This window comes from Lygodium microphyllum, chromosome 16 (genome assembly GCF_053477565.2).
Source record: "Lygodium microphyllum isolate KBCC chromosome 16, Lygodium_microphyllum_v1.1.10, whole genome shotgun sequence".
NCBI classification, from domain to species: domain Eukaryota; kingdom Viridiplantae; phylum Streptophyta; class Polypodiopsida; order Schizaeales; family Lygodiaceae; genus Lygodium; species Lygodium microphyllum.
The window spans coordinates 124978078-124997776 of NC_141150.1; the positions used below are offsets into that span (position 1 = coordinate 124978078).

Sequence of the window (19699 nt, forward strand, 5' to 3'; positions counted from 1 at the left end):
ATACCTTGGTAGAGATCTCCTTTAACCTCTCTAATTAATTTTGTCTATTTAATTCAAAATATTAGGTGACTACTATTGAGTTTGATTAGTCTTACCTCCTTACTCTACATTGTTCAGCAAAGCAATGAGGTGAAGCAAATCAATGATAGTAGTGATGTCAACCAGCAAATCAAAGATAGAAGTGATGTCAACCAGCAAATTGAAGATAATAGTGATATCAACCAGCAAAAGGATCTTTACAATCCTTTAGATAGTGTGTGTAATGATCAAGAGAGCGTTACATTTCCACCTAAGTTGCATTATACATTATACGACTATACGTGAATAATCGTATAATCACGTATTTGGTGAACCCCTAGAAATAAATGGTTGCATTATACGAGGCCACATCATCTTTAGATGTTGACTCGCTTTTTTACAAGATGTATTCGATCGAATCTTATTCCATCAAATTGTATTCGATCGAATAAATATATTATTCGATCGAAATATATTCTCTATATATACAAGAAACTTCCGGGTTAATTTTTCCAGATTCTGTTTGTACTCTTCTAGGTTACACACAGAATGTGGTACACACACTAGAACTAAATTGGGTGCTAGTTGTGGATACCTATCCTTTACATCGAGACATTAAATAGCGTGCACACACCAATGCTAGTTTGGGTGTTGGAGGTGGACACGCTATTTTGGATACCAGTGGGCTAAGGTGATAAAATAGGGTGCACACACCAACACTAATTTGGGTGTTGAATGTGGACACGCTATTTTGGGTATTACTGGATTGTGGTGCTAAAATAGGGTGGACACACCAATACTACTTTGGGTGTTGGAGGTGGATACACTAATTTAGATATTAATTGTCCATGGTGATATTTGATTGTAGTGCGTACACAGATGTATATTGTTAATTAATTTGCATATATCTTTGCATCTCCCCTATTATTATTTTGGTTAATTCTACAAATTCTTGTAATTTGAAATGACTCGTGGTAATGAGTGGGAATATGTTGAAGAATTAAAAGTTGGAAAGAACACTTCTCATGTATGATGCAAGTCATGTCAGCATGAGTTCCATGCTAGCGCAACTAGAACTAAAGAGCATCTACTAGGGATGCATGTTAACGTGAATCATTGTCGTAATCCACCTTCTAATGTACATGAAAAGCTTTCCCAATATATTCAGAAATTAAAGGCCTCTGGAAAGTGGGGGGGAGGTTACACTATTGAAATTACGTCTACTACAAGACATAATGATGCACTAAGCAATTTCGTGAATGTACTACAACATGTGGGTGGCTCCTCATCACAACACTCACAGTTGATGGACGAAGAACATAGATACAATGTGACTGCAGGCTCTCAGGAACACAGATGCTCTAACAACATGGACAAATCAAAGAAAGGAACTCTGTATAGTGCATTTGATAAGTCATCAATGCTAGAGTTGCACTTGAAATGTACACAAGCTTTCGTTGCTTGTAGGATATCTTTGAATGTAATGAGAAATCCCTTATTTCAAGATGCTTTGATGTCTCTTGCAAAGCTTGGGTGCAAATCCTGGGTTTGTTTTTCTGGACTACAATAAGATGTGCACAGAGTACTTAGACAAAGTCAAAGGTGGACTTGAGCAAAGCTTGAAGCGTTCTGTCCTTGATTATGTACCTGCCTACGGATGCAACATAGCTATTGATGGATGGATAGATCGCAAGAAGAGGCCTCTAATAAATATCATGCGTATATGTCCAAGGGGGTCAGTGTTTTTGGATGCAATAGATACGTCTCTTAAAGAGAAGACCTCCATGTATATTTCAAAGATATATGAGAGGGCTATTGCACGTGTTGGAGGACCTGTTAATGTCACATCTATAAAGACTGATAATGCCTCTAACTATAAAGGAGCAGGGATGATTATACAAGAGAACTACAAAGAGATTACATGGGTTCCTTGTGCTACACACTCAGTCAGTTTACTCCTCAAGGATATAGGGACAATGAGTTTTATTAAACCTACTTTAGTAGAGGCACATCATGTGGTTAAGTGCATCAGGGAGCATCAATTTACGTATGTACTCTTTCGCACAAGGTCAGAAAAAGTATTATGCATATTTTGTGCTACATGCTTTGCTACTGCTTATTATGTCCTTGAACGTTTACTGGAAGTGGGAGATGCATTGAGGGAAACAATTGCAGATGGACGATAGGTTGGATGGGTCATAAGCATTAGATGCATGCACTTACAGCAACGAAATGCGCAGCAACAATCAGCTCAGATGAATTTTGGGTCAAGGTGGACAAAATTGTGAGTGTCACTAAGCCATTTGTAGAATTGCTAAGAGTTGTGGACAGTGACAAATTTGTACTTAGTAAAGTATACTGGCTCATGTCTGAAGCAATACGCAAGGTAAAAGCATTTGAAAAATTGAAGCCCGTAGAGCGTAAAGAGATAGCCAATTGTGCAGAAAGACGATGGGCAATGATGCACACTCTCCTACATGGCGCTGCATTCATGCTAGATCCTTCGTTTCAATTGCATGATCAAACAAAGAATGATGAGGTGACTCGATATTTCCACTTTGTGTGTGCCCCGCTATTGCCTGGGGAAGATGGAAAGCATGCATTTTATGGTCACATACGGTTTTTTGTTAGAGGGAAAGTTTAGTGAAAAGTGGTGTTTAGATGCCATTACATGCTTAAGTCCACTTGTTTGGTGGAATGAGTATGGTTCTAATGAAGTAGAGCTTCAACATGTGGCAAGAAGGGTATTATCAGTGGCAACATCTTCAGGCAGTTGTGAGCGAAATTGGTCTGCATATGATCTCATTCATACTAAGAGGCATAATCATTTAAAAGCTTCAAGGGCAAGAGACCTAGTACCTGCTTTTGTAATATGCGACTGCTTCATAGGTCGTCATCAATTACGACTCGTATTACACATGTATAAGGGAAGCCACATCCAAAACGAATGCACGAGGTTGTTTCTAAAGACCAAGGTTCAGAGTCTGAGAACGAATGGGAGGTTGATTCAACTAATTCCGATGTGGATGATATAGTCCCTGCTATTGACAGAGTGAAGACAACATAACATGCATTAAAGACTAAAAAAACATAGCAGGGGAAAAGAAGATCATAAACGATACATTAGATAGAATCTCAAAATTATATTCCATGTATCGAGTCTTGAAATTGAATACCAATATATATACAAAAGTTGTCTATATATCAACAAGTCTTAATCCAAATTTACAAAATCACGAGTTTGTGTGAGCTTATCAACTGAAAAAGTGTTGTCAATTATAGGAGGTGGAGGAGCATGTGCATCCTCATATCTCTTGCATACTCCTTTTAGTCGTTGATTCTCTAACTCCATTTCAACTATTCTCAACTCTAGCTCATGGACGCAAGTTACCATAGTGTCTACGGTGAGTCCTTGTGTCACTAAAGTCATGCCTTCGACTGCAAAATTCGTTAAGATGTCATGGTCGTTGGTGGTGAGTACCACAGGCTTTGTCCACTTCAATTCTATGCCCATCTCTCTTGCCACTTTCGATTGATGGGATGACCCATGCCAACGCCAGTGTTCTTGGCTCTTTGTTGCCACATAACTTGCCTTCCTAATATGTCCTGCCAATATACTTGTTGAACAAAGTATATTGCCACTTGTCCATTATTAGGGTTCAGCCTGGTGGTTCTCCACAAATCTTTGATATAGTGTGCATGATAATCCTATGTGTTGAAGCTCTGATAGCTTCATTGGATATTTGCACTTTGGGTCTCTTTGTCTGCTGTGATCTGTCAATCTAAATAAAACATTTCTGACAAATTCTGTTGGGCAAAGAAACTTCACTCCATCGAGGTCAAGAGGAGGGCCAACCAAGTCGTTTCTTGGTTTGGCCCAAGTGACGTGAAACAAAATGTGTGTATATGGTTTCACTATGAAGGGTATTGGAATTGATTGGAGTTTTAATTCTCTTGTATATGCGTGCTCAGTCTCAATGTCACTCTTATGAGGGAGATGTGTTCTCCATGCATCCTAACTTAGCACTTAGCTTTCTTTTTTCTATGATGATTATATCAAGGATTGTATCAAGCAAGGAAAGCTTCTCTTTGGCCCACACGAAGAACATGAACAAGATACCAAGGATTGAGCCGAAGAAGAAGCGGGCACAAAACACACACGCAAGCAAAGAAAGATCCTCTATGGCCTTTCTCGGAGAGAATCTCGATTCTTTTCGGTGATGAGGAGACTGAGAGGTGAGATTCCATATTGTTGCTAGGTGCTCGGGTAGTGTTTGAGAGTGGCATGAGAGTGTGAGTTTTTCCTCTCATCCTACTAAGCCCCCTGTGATTGAATCTTGGTGCCTAGAGCAATTCTCAAGTTGTGTATTTTCCGCGTCTCTTTATTGTTTTGGGTGTTGGTGACATGGTGAATGTTCAAGGACAATCTAGCTCTGGTATTGTTCGAGCTATAGTTGGCGATGACCATGTTTGGTTGTTGTTCATTCCAAGGCTCTCGAAAGGACTATTTATAGAGGTGGTTCTCTTTCTCTCAGGCCTTCTCACAATGTCTCAAGGGCCGGTTTGCTATCCGTAAACCCTCTATATCACATGTGTTAAAGGCGTATTTTTAAAACCCCTTATCTATGAGTTTTTAATTATTAAAACACGCTCTATTTCTATTCAATATGTAAATGCCCCCTTTAAAATGGAAGCCTTTTGTAAGTAAATAATATGCAAAAAAGGATTTTAAAAACGAGTGACCCCCCCATAGTGCTAGAGAAACTATATCATGAGAACAAACCCGATTTGGTACACCGATGATTGGTGTACTGTGTGTGTGTGTGTGCACGCATGTGGGTGTGTGTGCTTGCAAGTGTTCTAGCTCTCTCTCTCCTCCAATATTTTCAATTAAGTAGCAACATGGTGAGATTTTTAAGAACATAACCATAAATAGCACATAGATAATGCTTTTGTAAGGATGGTGTGTTGTACTGTGTGTGTGTGTGCACACATGTGGGTGTGTGTGCTTGCAAGTGTTCTAGCTCTCTCTCTCTTTCCTCCAATGTTTTCAATTAAGTAGCAACGTGGTGAGATTTTTAAGAACATAAGAACATAACCATAAATAGCACATAGATAATGCTTTGGTAGAGATCGTGTGGCACATGTCTCTACCAATACTATAAGGTCGCTGTGTGTGTGTGGGGGTCTCGCTCTCTCTCTCTTTCACACACACACCCCCTCTCTTTATAACGGATGCTTTCTTTTACACTACCTTTGGGTTTCCTCGGTGGGCATATTGTGAATAGTGTTCGAGTGATGAGTGCTTGTGTTGTATCTTGTATTATTGCTATTGGTGGGGACATGGGAGAAGGGTGGTATGGTGTTCCATGCCAAGCTTTGTTCGATACGGCGCATACACCGCATCTTATGTCCACTCTCTCCATGGACCACGAATGCTATAATTATGAGCATAAAGGAAAAAGGGAATAATAAAGATAATGCCGCGAATATAGATAATGCGGACATAATAGGCAATTATCACCTGCACGTTAGCGCCTATAAAGAGGCAAGACGGCGGTGAGATGATCAAGTGCAGAAGAAGAACTAATAGCACCTTCTGAAGATCAGGATCAGAAAAATGGCAGCAGAGCAGGCGAAGAAACATGGCTCCATTTTGTACGCCGACCAAGAGCTGGCGATGGATGAGAGCTTGACCTCGGAAAATGGGCAGTATTCTCTGATCATGCAGGGTGATGGGAATTTTGTGGAGTACAAGTCGCCAGCTGGAACTGCCGTCTGGCACAGCAACACAGCTAAGCGTGGCAGGCGGGCCTGCCTGCAAAGGGACGGCCGCTTACTGGTGCTCGGTGATTGCGGCACGGTGGAGTGGGCTAGCTCCGACAAGCCTCTCAAGGACGACAGCTACAAGCTAGTGCTGCAGAACGACGGCAACGCCGTCATCTATGACGGCGCTGACGTGTCCGTCTGGTCTAACTGCGTCGACAAGAAGTAGCTTACATACAAGCTACACTACTTATAGAAGAGGGGTGGTGTTTCTGCCTGTGTTGTAACTGGATTGGGCCCAGGTGTTATATAGCTAAATAAAACAATGGCCACCTCTCATCGTCTGCAATCTCTCTCTCTCTCTCTCATCCCACGTTTGTTTCTACGAATCTAAACTCACCAGATTTACGTGTCTAGACTTATGTAGTTACGGTATTTCTAGTGTTCGCACGTCTAGGCTTATGTAGTTATGGCATTTCTAGTATTTGCACATCTGTGCTTGAATATATCTACCATTTCTAGTAGACTCATGCACTTACCATGCATCATTTCTAGTTGAATTTATATGCTTAAGTTCTTCATGGTGGGCTTCTCCCATTCTTCTCGCAAATAAAAATATGGTTGCATGTGCTCTCTCTCTCTCTCTCTCTCTCTCTCTCTCTCTCTCTCTCATCCCACATTTGTTTCTAGGAATCTAAACTCACCAGATTTACATGTCTAGACTTATGTAGTTACGGTATTTCTAGTATTCGCACGTCTAGACTTATGTAGTTACGGCATTTCTAGTATTCGCACGTCTGTGCTTGAATATATCCACCATTTCTACTAGACTCATGCACTTACTATGCATCATTTCTAGTTGAATTTATATGCTTAAATTCTTCATCGTGGGCTTCTCCCATTCTTCTCGCAAATAAAAATATGGTTGCATGTGCTTCTTAATAGATTACTATGCACTTAACCAGATAATGGCGAGAAATAAGTACCAAATGCCAAGCATGGATGGGCTTTTAAAATATATATATATTCTAGCAACACTTATGATGTTGATGGATAAAGTTTTAGGTTCATATTTGGGAAAAAATATAGTAGTTCTCCTTAATGATATAATGATTTATAATAAACAAAAAATAGAACACCTAGAGTACTTAATATGTGCTATATTCAATTTCATCAAGAAGATCAAAGTATTTGGGAAGGAATCTAAATTTTGATTTTTCACTCAAAAGATCCATTACTTGAACCATATCATAACCACAAATGCTACGAAGATGAGTCTTCATAAGAGCGATGCCATTATGAGGTGGTGGTGAGAGTCTAAAATCTCAAGGGCCTCTATTGCAATGTAGTCTATTGTGTAGACACTATCCTAATCGTATTTGTTCCTAAGGAAATGACCTTTGCCAACCTAGTTGGTGCATGGAGGCTTCACTCACAATGGAGTATAGGTCTTGTGATTCAAGCTCTTGGAGTGGCCCCCCTTGATGCTTGGTTTGGAGAAGAAGAGCTTGAAGGAAGCTCCTTCTAATCCTATCACTTCCTTCTCATTGCACAAGTATGGTTCAAGCACATGGGCAAGAACACTTGCGGGCTCTCAATGCAATGCATAGCTAGCCCTAATGTAAACCCTACACTAGGCTCAAGCACACACACGTGCATTCAAGCTCAAGCAAACACTCATGCATTCACACAAGCAAGAAGATAGAGAGAGAGAGAGAGAGAGAGAGAGAGAGAGAGAGCAATAGACATGCCTTAGCATAAACGTAAGAGAGAGAGAGAGAGAGAGAGAGAGAGAGAGAGAGAGAGAGAGAGAGAGCAATAGACATGCTTTAGCATAAACATAAGTAATATATTAGTCCTCCTTAACCAAGACAAGCTCATGAGAGTAGACTAGAGCTCTCGCAAGTATGCTTCTTCACTCTCCACAAGAGGGAGTTGAGAAAGGAGCAAAAAAGGATGGGTTTTACACAAGCACTCACTTATATAGGAGTTTTGGCCAAAAATTAGGTCTTGTCCAAAACTAGCCAAAACTCAACTTTCTTCTAATTTGAGTCCTATCAAGGCTAGTTCTAGCTAAATTCATGGGCGGGAGTTCAAATGCTTGGGAAATTACAAAGTGGAACTCATACAAGCCCGAACATATTACCATGTGGATATATTCGCAAGGTTTGGCAGGATTTTAGATTAGTCACCCAAAATGTCAAAAAATTGTAAAGCATGCCTTGAGTGATCATTTTTCGATGAAGATCCTTGTAAACTAAGGGTGCAGGTTTACATTCCCCCCTACCACACTACATTCCATCCTCGAAATGGTAGTTAGAAGAAGTGGTAGTGCTGGTGGTGATTATGGCCAGCTCTGGGGAACCTGTTCTTATCTTTGTTATTAGTCACGGTAAATGTTGTAATAATTATCGTATTTGATAGGAGAATAGGGAAAAAAAGATGACAAAATTGTGAAAAAGAAGTCCCTTATGTGTCCCATTCAAGTTCTCCCAAACAGATGAGGCGTGACAAGTTAGTGGCGATTTCACATTTGATGTGACTGGGAACACAGGCAATGGTGAGGATGTCAGAAAGTAGGGAGATCTGTTTTTTGCAAATTGCGCATATTTCTTGATGGATCTTGATAGCTATGGCCCTGTATTGGCCATCTCGAGCTCTAGTCACTCTAGCATCTATTGTGCTGGTGATGCGATTGAACTCATCTTGTAAGTTTTCAATGAGAAATTGATCAGCTCGCAACCTATGCATAATTTTCTCTAGCCTTAGAAATTCGTGTGAGAATGTAGTGTTCGCTTCATAGCCACTGTACTTTTCATTACTGACATGTTGTTGTAGGAGCACTCCAAGCACACTAATGTGGAACTTGTTGAACCATGCATCCAGCCGAGGGTTTGCCATAATGGTTATAAGACTGTTTGGAGAAAATTTGACAAGATTTCGGAAGCACCAACTGTTTACACTTTTTGGACCTGTTTTGGGTTAGTATTGAGTGTCTAGGTCTCTTCTGGGAGTGTGGTGCATGTACACACATAATATAACATAGTGGAAAGAATTGGTTTCATACCTAAGGTGTGTATACTCTTTGAAACACCATATGAATGTGTGGTTTGCTGCATGCACAGCCCCAAAACCAAATCTCACACAATCCTGTATATGATGTTTTTGTCTCTAACTGGTGACGACTTGATATACCCCCCTAATCTATATGCTAAGAGGAACCTATGGCTTAAGTATGAAGGGAAATGGAGTTTTTTATGAGTGGCTATGACCTCTCATAGTTCTTGCACACACACACACCACATATGATGCACATGGTCACTCAAAACATGCATAGAGCACATCAATGCATAGTTAACACATAGGAGTACACACATGTAAAAGCAATAAACCTAATTCTTACTCATTTGCATTCAAAAATTGATGGAAAATCACACGACTCTCTTTGATGAGAGCTCCTTTAGTTGTTGCATTTAAAAAATTCTCCTCAACAAAGCGAATTGGGCGGCCTCTATGCCCAGCCCATGACCAAAAATTTACAAGTATAAAAACCCACTTCCTAGGCTCACCAGGTTCAATAATCTACAAATTGGAAACAAAATCGGTTGTCCCAGTATAGTTACAAAGATGGTTTTACACAAAAGATGGTTGGCCCTACTGATCCCCAAAAATAATTTGGTCACCCCAAAACTTGGCGGAACACAAGTATATTGTTCCATGACCAGGATGCATTCAATTGTAGGAGTCTGACACAAGGTTGTAGTAATCAACACACATCAACACAATCAGTTGCACACCAAACTTGAAGTACGGCTAAATGCCTTAGGTATCCATCAAGACGGCTATTTGATGTCTTGGCAACTTGTCTATCAAGCTCCTTCTCTGGTGGTTGATCAATGGAATCAAAAAAAGCACTAGAATTAGGGTTAACCATGATGGCTACACTAGTACTAGAAGGCATATCTAGGTCCATGATCTCTATAAACTCATGCAGAATAATATCTTTGACCTCTGATGTTGGCTCTGCATGCAGAATAATATCTTTGACCTCTGATGTTGTTGTCCCCACCTCCTTCAGAGTTTTGATTGGCTCTGCATCTTTCTCTTCATGTTGACGCTTCCTCTTATCATTTTTCCTTTTTCAAGAGATATTGATTTACTGTCATTAATGCAGTGATGAAAGTGGTGGCACTCACTAGCTCCTCACAGAGGTGTTTTCTAACCATTCAACCTTCATCATCATCATCTCACCCTCAGCCATGTGTGATACAACACTCAAGGCCAAAGGATTCACTAGATAAGATATACCCTCTGTTGTCTTCACACAAAGGCATGAAGACCTATCAATGCCGCATGTGTCTACTTTTGTATATTGAACAGCTCCACAATTCTTGAAGGGAGAGTCATGGCAATCCTTAAAGAACAAATGAACCCACTCTAGAATGCCTCTAGATGGTGAGCAGAAATCCAAATCCCATTGTTTTTGAGGCTCTATAGTGCCATCCACCAAAGGTGGTTTGGTTCTTTTGTTGTTGTGACATCTCACCTACAAAGGTGTCCACAAAGTAATTTTTTTTACAAAGTGTTTCCAACGATCTTAAGGACCATATATAATAGCCCCACACCCCTATGGCCAAATCCATAAGAGTTATTAGTGGTCACTCAAACAAGTAAGAGGCATCTTCTCTCCTTTGATGACTAGCCCTATAGGGATTTTATTCTCAAGAACATCAACTTGTTTTATTGAAAGAAACCCCATATCCCTATGGTCAAAGAGCCGTGGGACTTAATCATAACCTAATAGCCATACGACCCTTTCGCCATATGAGTTTTTAGCTGCCTTGAAAATACATCTCTATTTTAGTCCTATGGTCAACGGTCCATAAAACTCAACACGCAAGGTTTCTTAATGTTTAAGGGCCCTTACAAACATAGCCATATGGCTCATTAAGAAATATTTCTTAAATATGGAGAGGTTTCTTTTCTATTCCTGCTTTATGGTATCCACTCAGTCATAGTCCTATGGCCAAAAAGCCATAGGACTCAAAGAGAGAGATTTCTATGAGGTCTCCTTTCTAGGCAATAACCACCCAATCTCATTATTAGGTCTCGAATGGTAATCCACTGGGCGTTATGGCTCAAGAATGAAGAGTTGTTACTGATGTAGAGGTATCCTTGGAGGCATAAGACCACTCAGTTAGAGATATTTTTATATTCACTCATCCATATCCCTATGGCCAAAGGGCCACAAGACTCAATAATGAAGACCTCTTATTACTATAAGGATATCCATTATAGGGCTAATAAAAATCAGTCATAGGTCTTGGTATAGAGCTTCAGTGGTCATAGTAGTTTTTTGGTGGCCACTCAATCATAGCCCTCATTTCTAGCTCCTATTGCAAAAGAGTACTAGAATTTTCTAGCCCTATGACCAGAGGGCTATAGGACTCAATCTCAGTCATTCGATGAGATAGACTTCTCTAGCCTTGTGTCTTAAAGGGTCATAAGACTCAATTTTCGTCATTTAGCAATATAGTCTCTATTCCTATGGTCATAGGGACATAGGACTCAATCATAGCCATTTAGCCAAGAGTGACAACTCCCTTTGTCCAGAGGACTCAATCTCAACCATTTAGCCATCACACTCATTCAAAGCCCTATGTGACTCATACGCACTTGTTTCTCTGCATCACTCATTCATAATCCTATGACCGTTTGGCCATAGGGGTCTCTTTTCTATGCCTATGTGTGGCTACATAGGTCTCTTTCTATTTGCCAGAGGCCTCTTTACTAGGCCTGTGTGACCGGCTTGCCATAAGAGTAATAGGGTGCTCCCTCTCTTTTGAATCTCTATCTCTTTCTCCTTTTTGTTTCATCCCCCCCCCCCCCCCTCTTTCTCTTCTTGAGTCCTTAAATTTTCTAGCCCTATGCCAAAGGGCCATAGAGGTCTCTTTTCTAGCCCTATGCCAAAGGGCCATAGGGATCTCTTTTCTAGGTCTATGTAACTGGGTTTTATTGCCAAAGAGTCTTTGAGTTTTCACGCCCTATGGCCAAAGGGCCATTGGACTCAATCATAGCCCTTTAGCCACTAGGATTCAGTCATACCAATTTATTAACATCATTCACTCAAAGCTCTATGGCCCTTTGGCCCCACAGGGGTCTCTTTTCTAGGCCTATGTCCAGCTACATAGGCCTCTTTTCTAGGTCGCAAGGCCTCTTTACTAGGCTTGTGACATTAGGGGAAGGTTGAGGTCCATAGGGGCCCTTTAAGCTGCCATATTAAAATTTTAAGAACTTTGGCTTAACTTGTTAATGTTCTTTAACTTTGGATGCTCTTCTTTTCTTCAAACGGCTAGAATTTCAAATTTTAAAATTTCCCACCAAAACCAATTTAAAATCGGCGGACGAGAAAAACTATATCATGTAACATATCTATGGAAAGATTTCAATGCGTAGATTCTAGATCTATAATCTTCGCATATGTTGATTCGAAAATCAAAAAATTTCCCTCCCACTTTTCTAGAGAGAAAAAGTACACAGGGAATCTTTGAAAGAATCTTTTAGAATTTCTTAAAAACCCAACATTCTTCTCCACATGGCAAACACCCATTTGCCTTTCTCTTAATCATGTTGATTAGCCCATGGCATCTTAAAGGGCCCCTATGGACCTCATCCTTCCCCTAATGCCAAGAAGCCACAAAAGTCATAGGGTATTCTCTCCCTCTCTCTCTCTATGTCTATCTTTTTTGAATCTCTCTCTCTTTTGTATTCTCTCTCTCTCTCTCTCTCCCTCTCCCTCTCCCTCTCCCGCTCCCTCTCCCTCTCCCTCTCCCTCTTTATCTCTTTCTCTATCTTCTTATGTTTCTCTCTCTCTCTTTCTCTCACTCTTTTTGTTTCATTATCGTCCTCTCCTCTTCTTATGTCTTATAATTTTCTAGCCCTATGGCCAAAGGGTCATAGGGTATTCTCTCTCTCTCTCTCTCTCTCTCTCTCTCTCTCTCTCTCTCTCCTTCTATCTAGCTTTTTTGTATCTCTGTCTTTATCTCTCTCTTGTGTTTCATTCTCTCCCCTCTCTCTCGCTCTCTTCTCTCTTTATCTTCTTGAGTCTTACAATTTTCTATTCCTATTGCCAAAGGGTCATAGGGTATTCTCACACACACACACACACACTCTCTCTCTCTCTCTCTCTCTCTCTCTCTCTCTCTCTCTCTCTCTCTCTCTCTCTCTCTCTCTCTCTCTCTCTCTCTCTCTCTTGTTTCATTCTCTCTCTCTCTCTTCTTGAGTCTTACAAGTTTCTAGCCTTATGGCCAAGGGGTCATATGGTATTCTCTTTCTATCTGTCTCTATGTTTCTCTCTCTCTCTCCCCTTTTCTCTCTTTCTCTAAACCTAGGGTGCAGGTCTACATTCCCCCTACCACACTACATTCAGTCCCCAGAATGGTGGTTGAAAGAAGAGGTAGTGCCGGTGGTGATTGTGGCCAGTTTTGGGGAACCTCTTCTTGTCTTTCTTATTAGTCACGATAAATGTCATAATAATTTTTGTAGTTGATAGGTCAAAAAAGATGACAAATTTGTGAAAAAGAAAGCCCTTATGTGTCCCATTCAAGTTCTCCCAAACAGATGAGGCGTGGCAAGTTGGTGGCAATTTCACATTTTATGTGAATGGGAACACAGGCGATGGTGAGGATCTTAGAAAGTAGGGAGATCCTTTTTCACAAAGTGCGCATATTTACTGATGGATCTTGATAGATATGGCCCTGTATTGGCCATCTCGAGCTCTAGTCATTCTAGCATTTGCTGTGCTGGTGATGGAGTTGAACTCATCTTGTAAGTTTTCAATACAAAAATGATTAGCCCGCAACCTATGTGTAATTTGCTCTAGCCTTAGAAATTCATGTGATAATGTAGTGTTGGCTTCATAGCAGTTGTACTTTTCATTACTGACATGTTGCTATAGGAGCACTGCAAGGACACTAATGTGGAACTTGTTGAACCATGCATCCCTAGTCGAGGGTTTGCCATAATGGTTCTAAGGGTTTGCACCAGCTGTTTACACTTTTTGGACCTATTTTGGGTTAGTATTGAGTGTCTAGGTCTCTTCTCGGAGTGTGATGCATGTACACACATAATAAAACATAGCGGAAAGAATTGGTTTCATACCTAAGGTGTGTATACACTTTGAAACACAATATGAGTGTGTGGTGTGCTTTGTGCACATCCAAAACCAAATCTGACACAATCGTGTATATGATGCTTTTGTCTCAAAATGGTGATGACTTGATATACCCCCCTAATCTATATGCTGAGAGGATCGTATGGTTGAAGTATGAAGGGAAATGGAGTTTTCTATGAGTGGCTATGACCTCTCATAGTTCTTGCACACACACGACACATATGATGCACATGGTCACTCAAAACATGCATAGAGCACATCAACACATAGGAGTACACACATGTAAAAGCAATAAACCTAATTCTTACTCATTTGCATGCAGGAATTGATGAAAATCACATGACTCTCTTTGATGAGAGCTCCTTTAGTTCTTGCATTCAAAAAAGTCTCCTCCACAAAGCAAACTAGGCGGCCTATATGCCCAGATCCCATGACCAAAAATCTACATATATAAAAACCAACTTCCTAGGCTTAATAATCTACAAATTGGAAACCAAATTGGTCCTAATATAGTTACAAAGATGGTTTTACATAGAAGATGGTTGGCCTTGCTGATCCCCAAAAATAATTTGGTCATCCCAAAACTTATCGGAACACAAGTATATTGTTCCACGACCATGATGCATTCAATTGTAGGAGTCTTTTCGTAATCAACACAATGAATTGCACACCAAACTTGAAGTACTACTCAATGCCTAGGTATCCATCAAGACGGCTCTTTGATGTCCTAGTAACCTATCTATGAAGCTCCTTCTTTGGTGGTTGATCAATGGAAGCAAGTATTAGAAGCAGGGTCAACGATGATGGCTACACTAGTGCTAGATGGTATATCTAGGTCCATGATCTCTATAATCCCTCTCTGTCTCTCTCTCTATCTTTTTATGTTTCTCTCTCTCTTTCTCTCACTCTTTTTGTTTCATTATCTTCCTCTATCTCTCACTCTTCTATTGTCTTATAATTTTCTAGCCCTGTGGCCAAAGGGTCATAGGGTATTCTCTCTCTCTCTCTCTCTCTCTCTCTCTCTCTCTCTCTCTCTCTCTCTCTCTCTCTCTCTCTCTCTCTCTCTCTCTCTATCTAGCTTTTTTTGTATCTCTTTCTCTATCTCTCTCTTCTTTTGTTTTCATTCACTCCCCTCTCTCTCTCTCTTCTCTCTTTATCTTCTTGAGTCTTACAATTTTCTAGTCCTATTGCCAAAGGGTCATAGGGTTCTCTCTCTCTCTCTTTCTCTCTCTCTCTCTCTCTCTCTCTCTCTCTCTCTCTCTCTCTCTCTCTCTCTCTCTCTCTCTCTCTCTCTCTCTCTCTCTCTCTCTCTCTCTCTCTCTCTCTCTCTCTCTCTCTCTCTCTCTCGTTTCATTCTCTCTCTGTCTCTCTTCTTGAGTCTTACAATTTTCTAGCCCTATGGCCAAGGGGTCATATGGTATTCTCTTTCTATCTATCTCTATGTCTCTGCCTCTCTCTCCCCTTGTCTCTCTTTCTCTAAACCTGGGGTGCGAGTTCACACTACATTCTGTCCTCAAAATGGCGATTGAAAGAAGAGGTAGTGCTCATGGTGATTGTGGCCAGCTCTAGGGAACCTCTTCTTATCTTTCTTATTCATCACAGTAAGTGTCCTAATAATTATCGTAGTTGATAGGAGAATAGGTAAAAAAAGATGACAAAATTGTGGAAAAGAAGGCCCCATTAGGAAAAGTTTGGACCTCAAAAGGGCCCTTTAGATTAAGGGGTGATTATGAATGGGCCAATAGGAAGAGGATGGTGGTAACAATTGGGGCCCTCCACAGAGTAGGGGGAAGTCTACTTTTCTAGCCTCATTATGTCTTCGTCCCTAGAGAATGAAACTTTTTCAAAACTTCACTTTTTCCCTCTAAAACTCCCTCCCAACCTATACTATGGTCAAAAAAGCATTTCCTATCTCTAGTATCCCTCTCCCAAGCTCCCTTTGATTGCAAGTAAACTTTTTGTTAGTCCACATCCTCTCCTTCCCATTTTCTCTCTCTAAACCTCTCAAGCTCTCCATTGTTGCAGCAAGCAAGCTTTCTATACCTCTCCATTGCTAAGAATCATCATCTCCTCTGCACCCTAAGCCCTCCATTGCTTCTCCACACTCAAGCTCTCCAAGTTTCCAAGTGCACCATCCCTCCCAAGCTCTCTATTGCTTCTCCACTCTTAAGCTCTCTCAAGCTCTCCTAGCTTACAAGTGCACCATCCCTCCCAGGCTCTCCGTTGCTTCTCCACTCTCAAGCTCTCCATTAGTGCACCTAATCTGAGGCTCCCATGGTCTCCATTGATGCATACATCTCAACCTCTCCTTTGGTGCACCTCACCAAAGCTCTCCATCAAAACTCTCTCCATCAGCTCTCTCTCAAGCTATCCATTGCTGCCACAACCTACACTTCACCAAACCTCTTAGAAGCTCGCATTAGCTTTCTCAAGCCATACTAGCTCCCCCCTTCCTCCATTCAAATGACCACCCCGTGCACACACCATCAACTACCAAAAGACAAGATTGAAGAACTTGTGTTGCATAACACACGGAACAATGGTGGAGAATGGGTAGCAACAGGGTTCGAGAAAGGCTCTTGGGTTTACATGCAACCCACAGTGATTGGCCCTTATCGTGTGCGGCAACGCGATGTATTAGACCAACATTGGAAAGGGAGGCTTCTTGGTTTCAAGGCTTAAGACATGTGCGGAGTGGTGGCGATTGTCCATTGGATTATCGGACATACATGTACGTAATAACATTTGACAGAGGGCATTCTCTATGAATTGTAGGTTTCTTGTTTCGTGTATCACATTGTTGCTCTTCAACTTCAATATAAATCATTGCATGCTTACTTACTTTGGTGCTTTTGTAGTCATCTTCCCCTCAAGTCGCATTGAAGAGCAACCTCTCCAAAGTCTATCAGGTACATTCACATCGATTTATACGAGCATTGGGGAGGTGATGTTTGTTGGAATGCCTCCACCACAGCTCAATCAGAGGAGGGTATTCTTTTATTCGCATACGTATATTATTCCTAAGAAAGCGGGAGAGTATGGTAAACTCGAACCTCTCTCACCACCTGATCTTCATAGCTTAGAATGGCCCCAACTAGATGCTTGGTCAGTGTTTGCCCTCAAGCATAAGACCAGTATGGACATTTGTTCATCAATGAAGTTTGGAACAACGTCCAGATCTCTGGGTTTGAGTTGGTGTTGCACAATCCATGTCTTTGTGCACATTTTTCATGACCTTCCATTTAGCCAAACTACTACTATGTTTGTATACAAGGAGGTTGAATTTGAGCTTTTTGAGGCATTACTTGGTGAGAAATGTGCAATTGTGGAGGAAGGATTGCACAATGGGTACACTTATAGATGCAACATGGGGCAAAATATTAGCATAAGATACCTAAGATCTCGCACAACATCGTATACTCGCTTTCATTATGAGCATTGGATGCTTAAAAAGGATAAATGGATTCCTCTACAGCTTAATGAGGGCGAGATATTACCTGTTTTTCTCCATGATTTGGATAAAGCATGCAGCCTTCGAATGGACGAATGCTTGGGGGATGCTTGCCATCAAGACTGAATTCCCCTTAGACAACACTGCTGACCCCTTGAGTGACATGCTCCTCCCCCTTGGTGATTCTGTACTAGAAACTGTCACCCTCATGAACCAGGAGGTCGAGAATGTAGAGCAAGACCTAGTGTCAGAAGAGGAATTCATGGCCATCCAAGCATTGCTCATTGCAGAGGATGATGCACCCCCTGCCCGACTCGAAGCTAGAAAAAGACACCACACACAAAAGGTCTTCCATTAACCTCAACACGAACAAAGAGGAAGACGATTTGGATGAGGTAAACAAACACCTTATGTCGCTCAGTACAGTTTGGTTTTTACTGCTAGTACTAATATGTCTTGTACTTGGAGAACGTAATTGACATGGACGCATGGGCGAGCCACGCGCAAGGCATTCGGCTCACAAGCGGCCATCGTACACTATATCGAGAGGATGCCAAAGGAAGATATTGCCATCCTGCACATAGACTTCACACCCTTCGGCCGATTCTATGTATGGGCAATGAAAGCCCTCTCAAAATTTTTGTGCCTCTCCCCTATAAGCCAAGGGGCTAACTATGTAATCCTAGTGAGGAAGGGTCTAGCTATAGGTACCTTTAGCACAGGATTTCGGGGTTTGCCCACATAGGGATACACCGAAGCTTAGGCAGCGATGATCTTGATGCCATGACCAAAACCCTTTTGCTTGCTAAGGTCCCTAAAGCCAAGCGGCATCGCACAAACTTTGTAAATAAACTTCTTGGAAATGACGGTCGAATGGAAACATGATTTTTAATGAAAACACATGTTTTGTTGCACAACTTCTGTTCATTCCTTTCTATTCAGTTGAAATTAAAGTTATTGCTTTGATATGGACGATACGAGACTTGTGCACTGACAGACAGGTATGTGCTAGTGATGAATCCTTTTTTTGTCAACTGCTAGGGGCTCCTATGTAGATGTAGGGGCCTTGGCCAGAGAGACACGTAGATCAACCATCCAAAATCCTTGGAAGGCTGATTAATGGCCACACAGGAGCCCCTAACAGCTGACAAAAAAATAAATTCATCACCAGCACGCCGATCGATGCGCAAGTCTCGTGTCATCCACAAGAACTTTTGTAGATGAGAAAAAAGATCAAAACAAGAATTTTGAGCTAGAGCGCTCGTGTACAATTAGTTAATTACACAATCGAAAAGGAGCTAGAGTGCTCTGACATAGTCTTAGACAAAAGTATTTTTCATTACAGAAGGAAGATTACATTTGAGGTTTCTAATTACGCTTGCCTCTAATGCGCCGTGCAAGGGCCAGGTCTTTATCTTGTATTGTAACTCTCTTTGCATGTATTGCACATAGGTTAGTGTCCTCGAATAGGCTCACTAAATATGCTTCGGTTGCCTTTTGGATCACCTCGAGTGTGACACCTTGCATGTGGAACTCTATCCGATAGCTTTGCAAAAATTCTTTGCATGTCCTTGCAAAGGGACCCTTGCGAATCAGAAGTTCCGTTGATTTCTGGTAGTGCTTGATCTCTGCAAAAACTTTGTTGTAGGGGCGTGCCTTTCTTTGTTGGGGCCTACGAGGTGTGCTTGGACATTTTGCGGGGCAGGTCGACGGGCTCTCTAGAAGAACTTTATTTTTCTTGCCTTCTTCCGTTGTGTTGGATCTGGCCTCCCCTCTTACTATTGCTACTACTACTGAAGTACGTCTTGTAGCTCTTGCCCTTCATTGCTAGGCTGCTACTCATGATCTGCATTGTTTTGTTCATCTTCAGGCTCTACGGGCATTTTTGTGGTTCGTAAAGCTCGAGGAGGTAGTACCTTGCCTCGAGGGCCCGATGCACTGATTGGAGGGATCTACATGTCCTCCCATGGTGCCCTGCCGCCTACACTAGGCTCCCCGTCTGAATGGGGTTACGGCTCCTCTGGGTCCGTGTCTGGCTCATCATTGATGTACCCTCCTATTAAGCACCGCCAGCCTCCCATCATCTTAATCCGGCCCATTGTCGCCGTAGATGTTGAGGGCAACAACCTATTGACTATGAGGTTGCACGTCGTCCTGGAGTTCGTAGTGTATGGCTGCCCCACGTTACACTCTGTTCTTTGTGTGGTACTCATGTGGAGGCCCTATCGGTCTCATCGGGTCTCCATGGGCATTGAGTACCTTGGAGCATGTTACGATTTTGCACATTTGCA

General features: G+C 41.5%; 1 protein-coding gene and 1 pseudogene across 1 annotated transcript; both read left to right on the forward strand.

The window, feature by feature from the left end:
- The first annotated feature begins 5638 nt into the window (after positions 1 to 5638).
- On the forward strand, positions 5639 to 6013 carry LOC148023385 (mannose-specific lectin-like). The gene has a single exon (XM_087695392.1). It carries the CDS (start codon positions 5639 to 5641, stop codon positions 6011 to 6013), a length of 375 nt encoding a protein of 124 aa, XP_087551518.1.
- Positions 6014 to 17216: 11203 nt separating this feature from the next.
- On the forward strand, positions 17217 to 18153 carry LOC148023386 (uncharacterized; annotated as a pseudogene).
- Positions 18154 to 19699: the final 1546 nt, after the last annotated feature.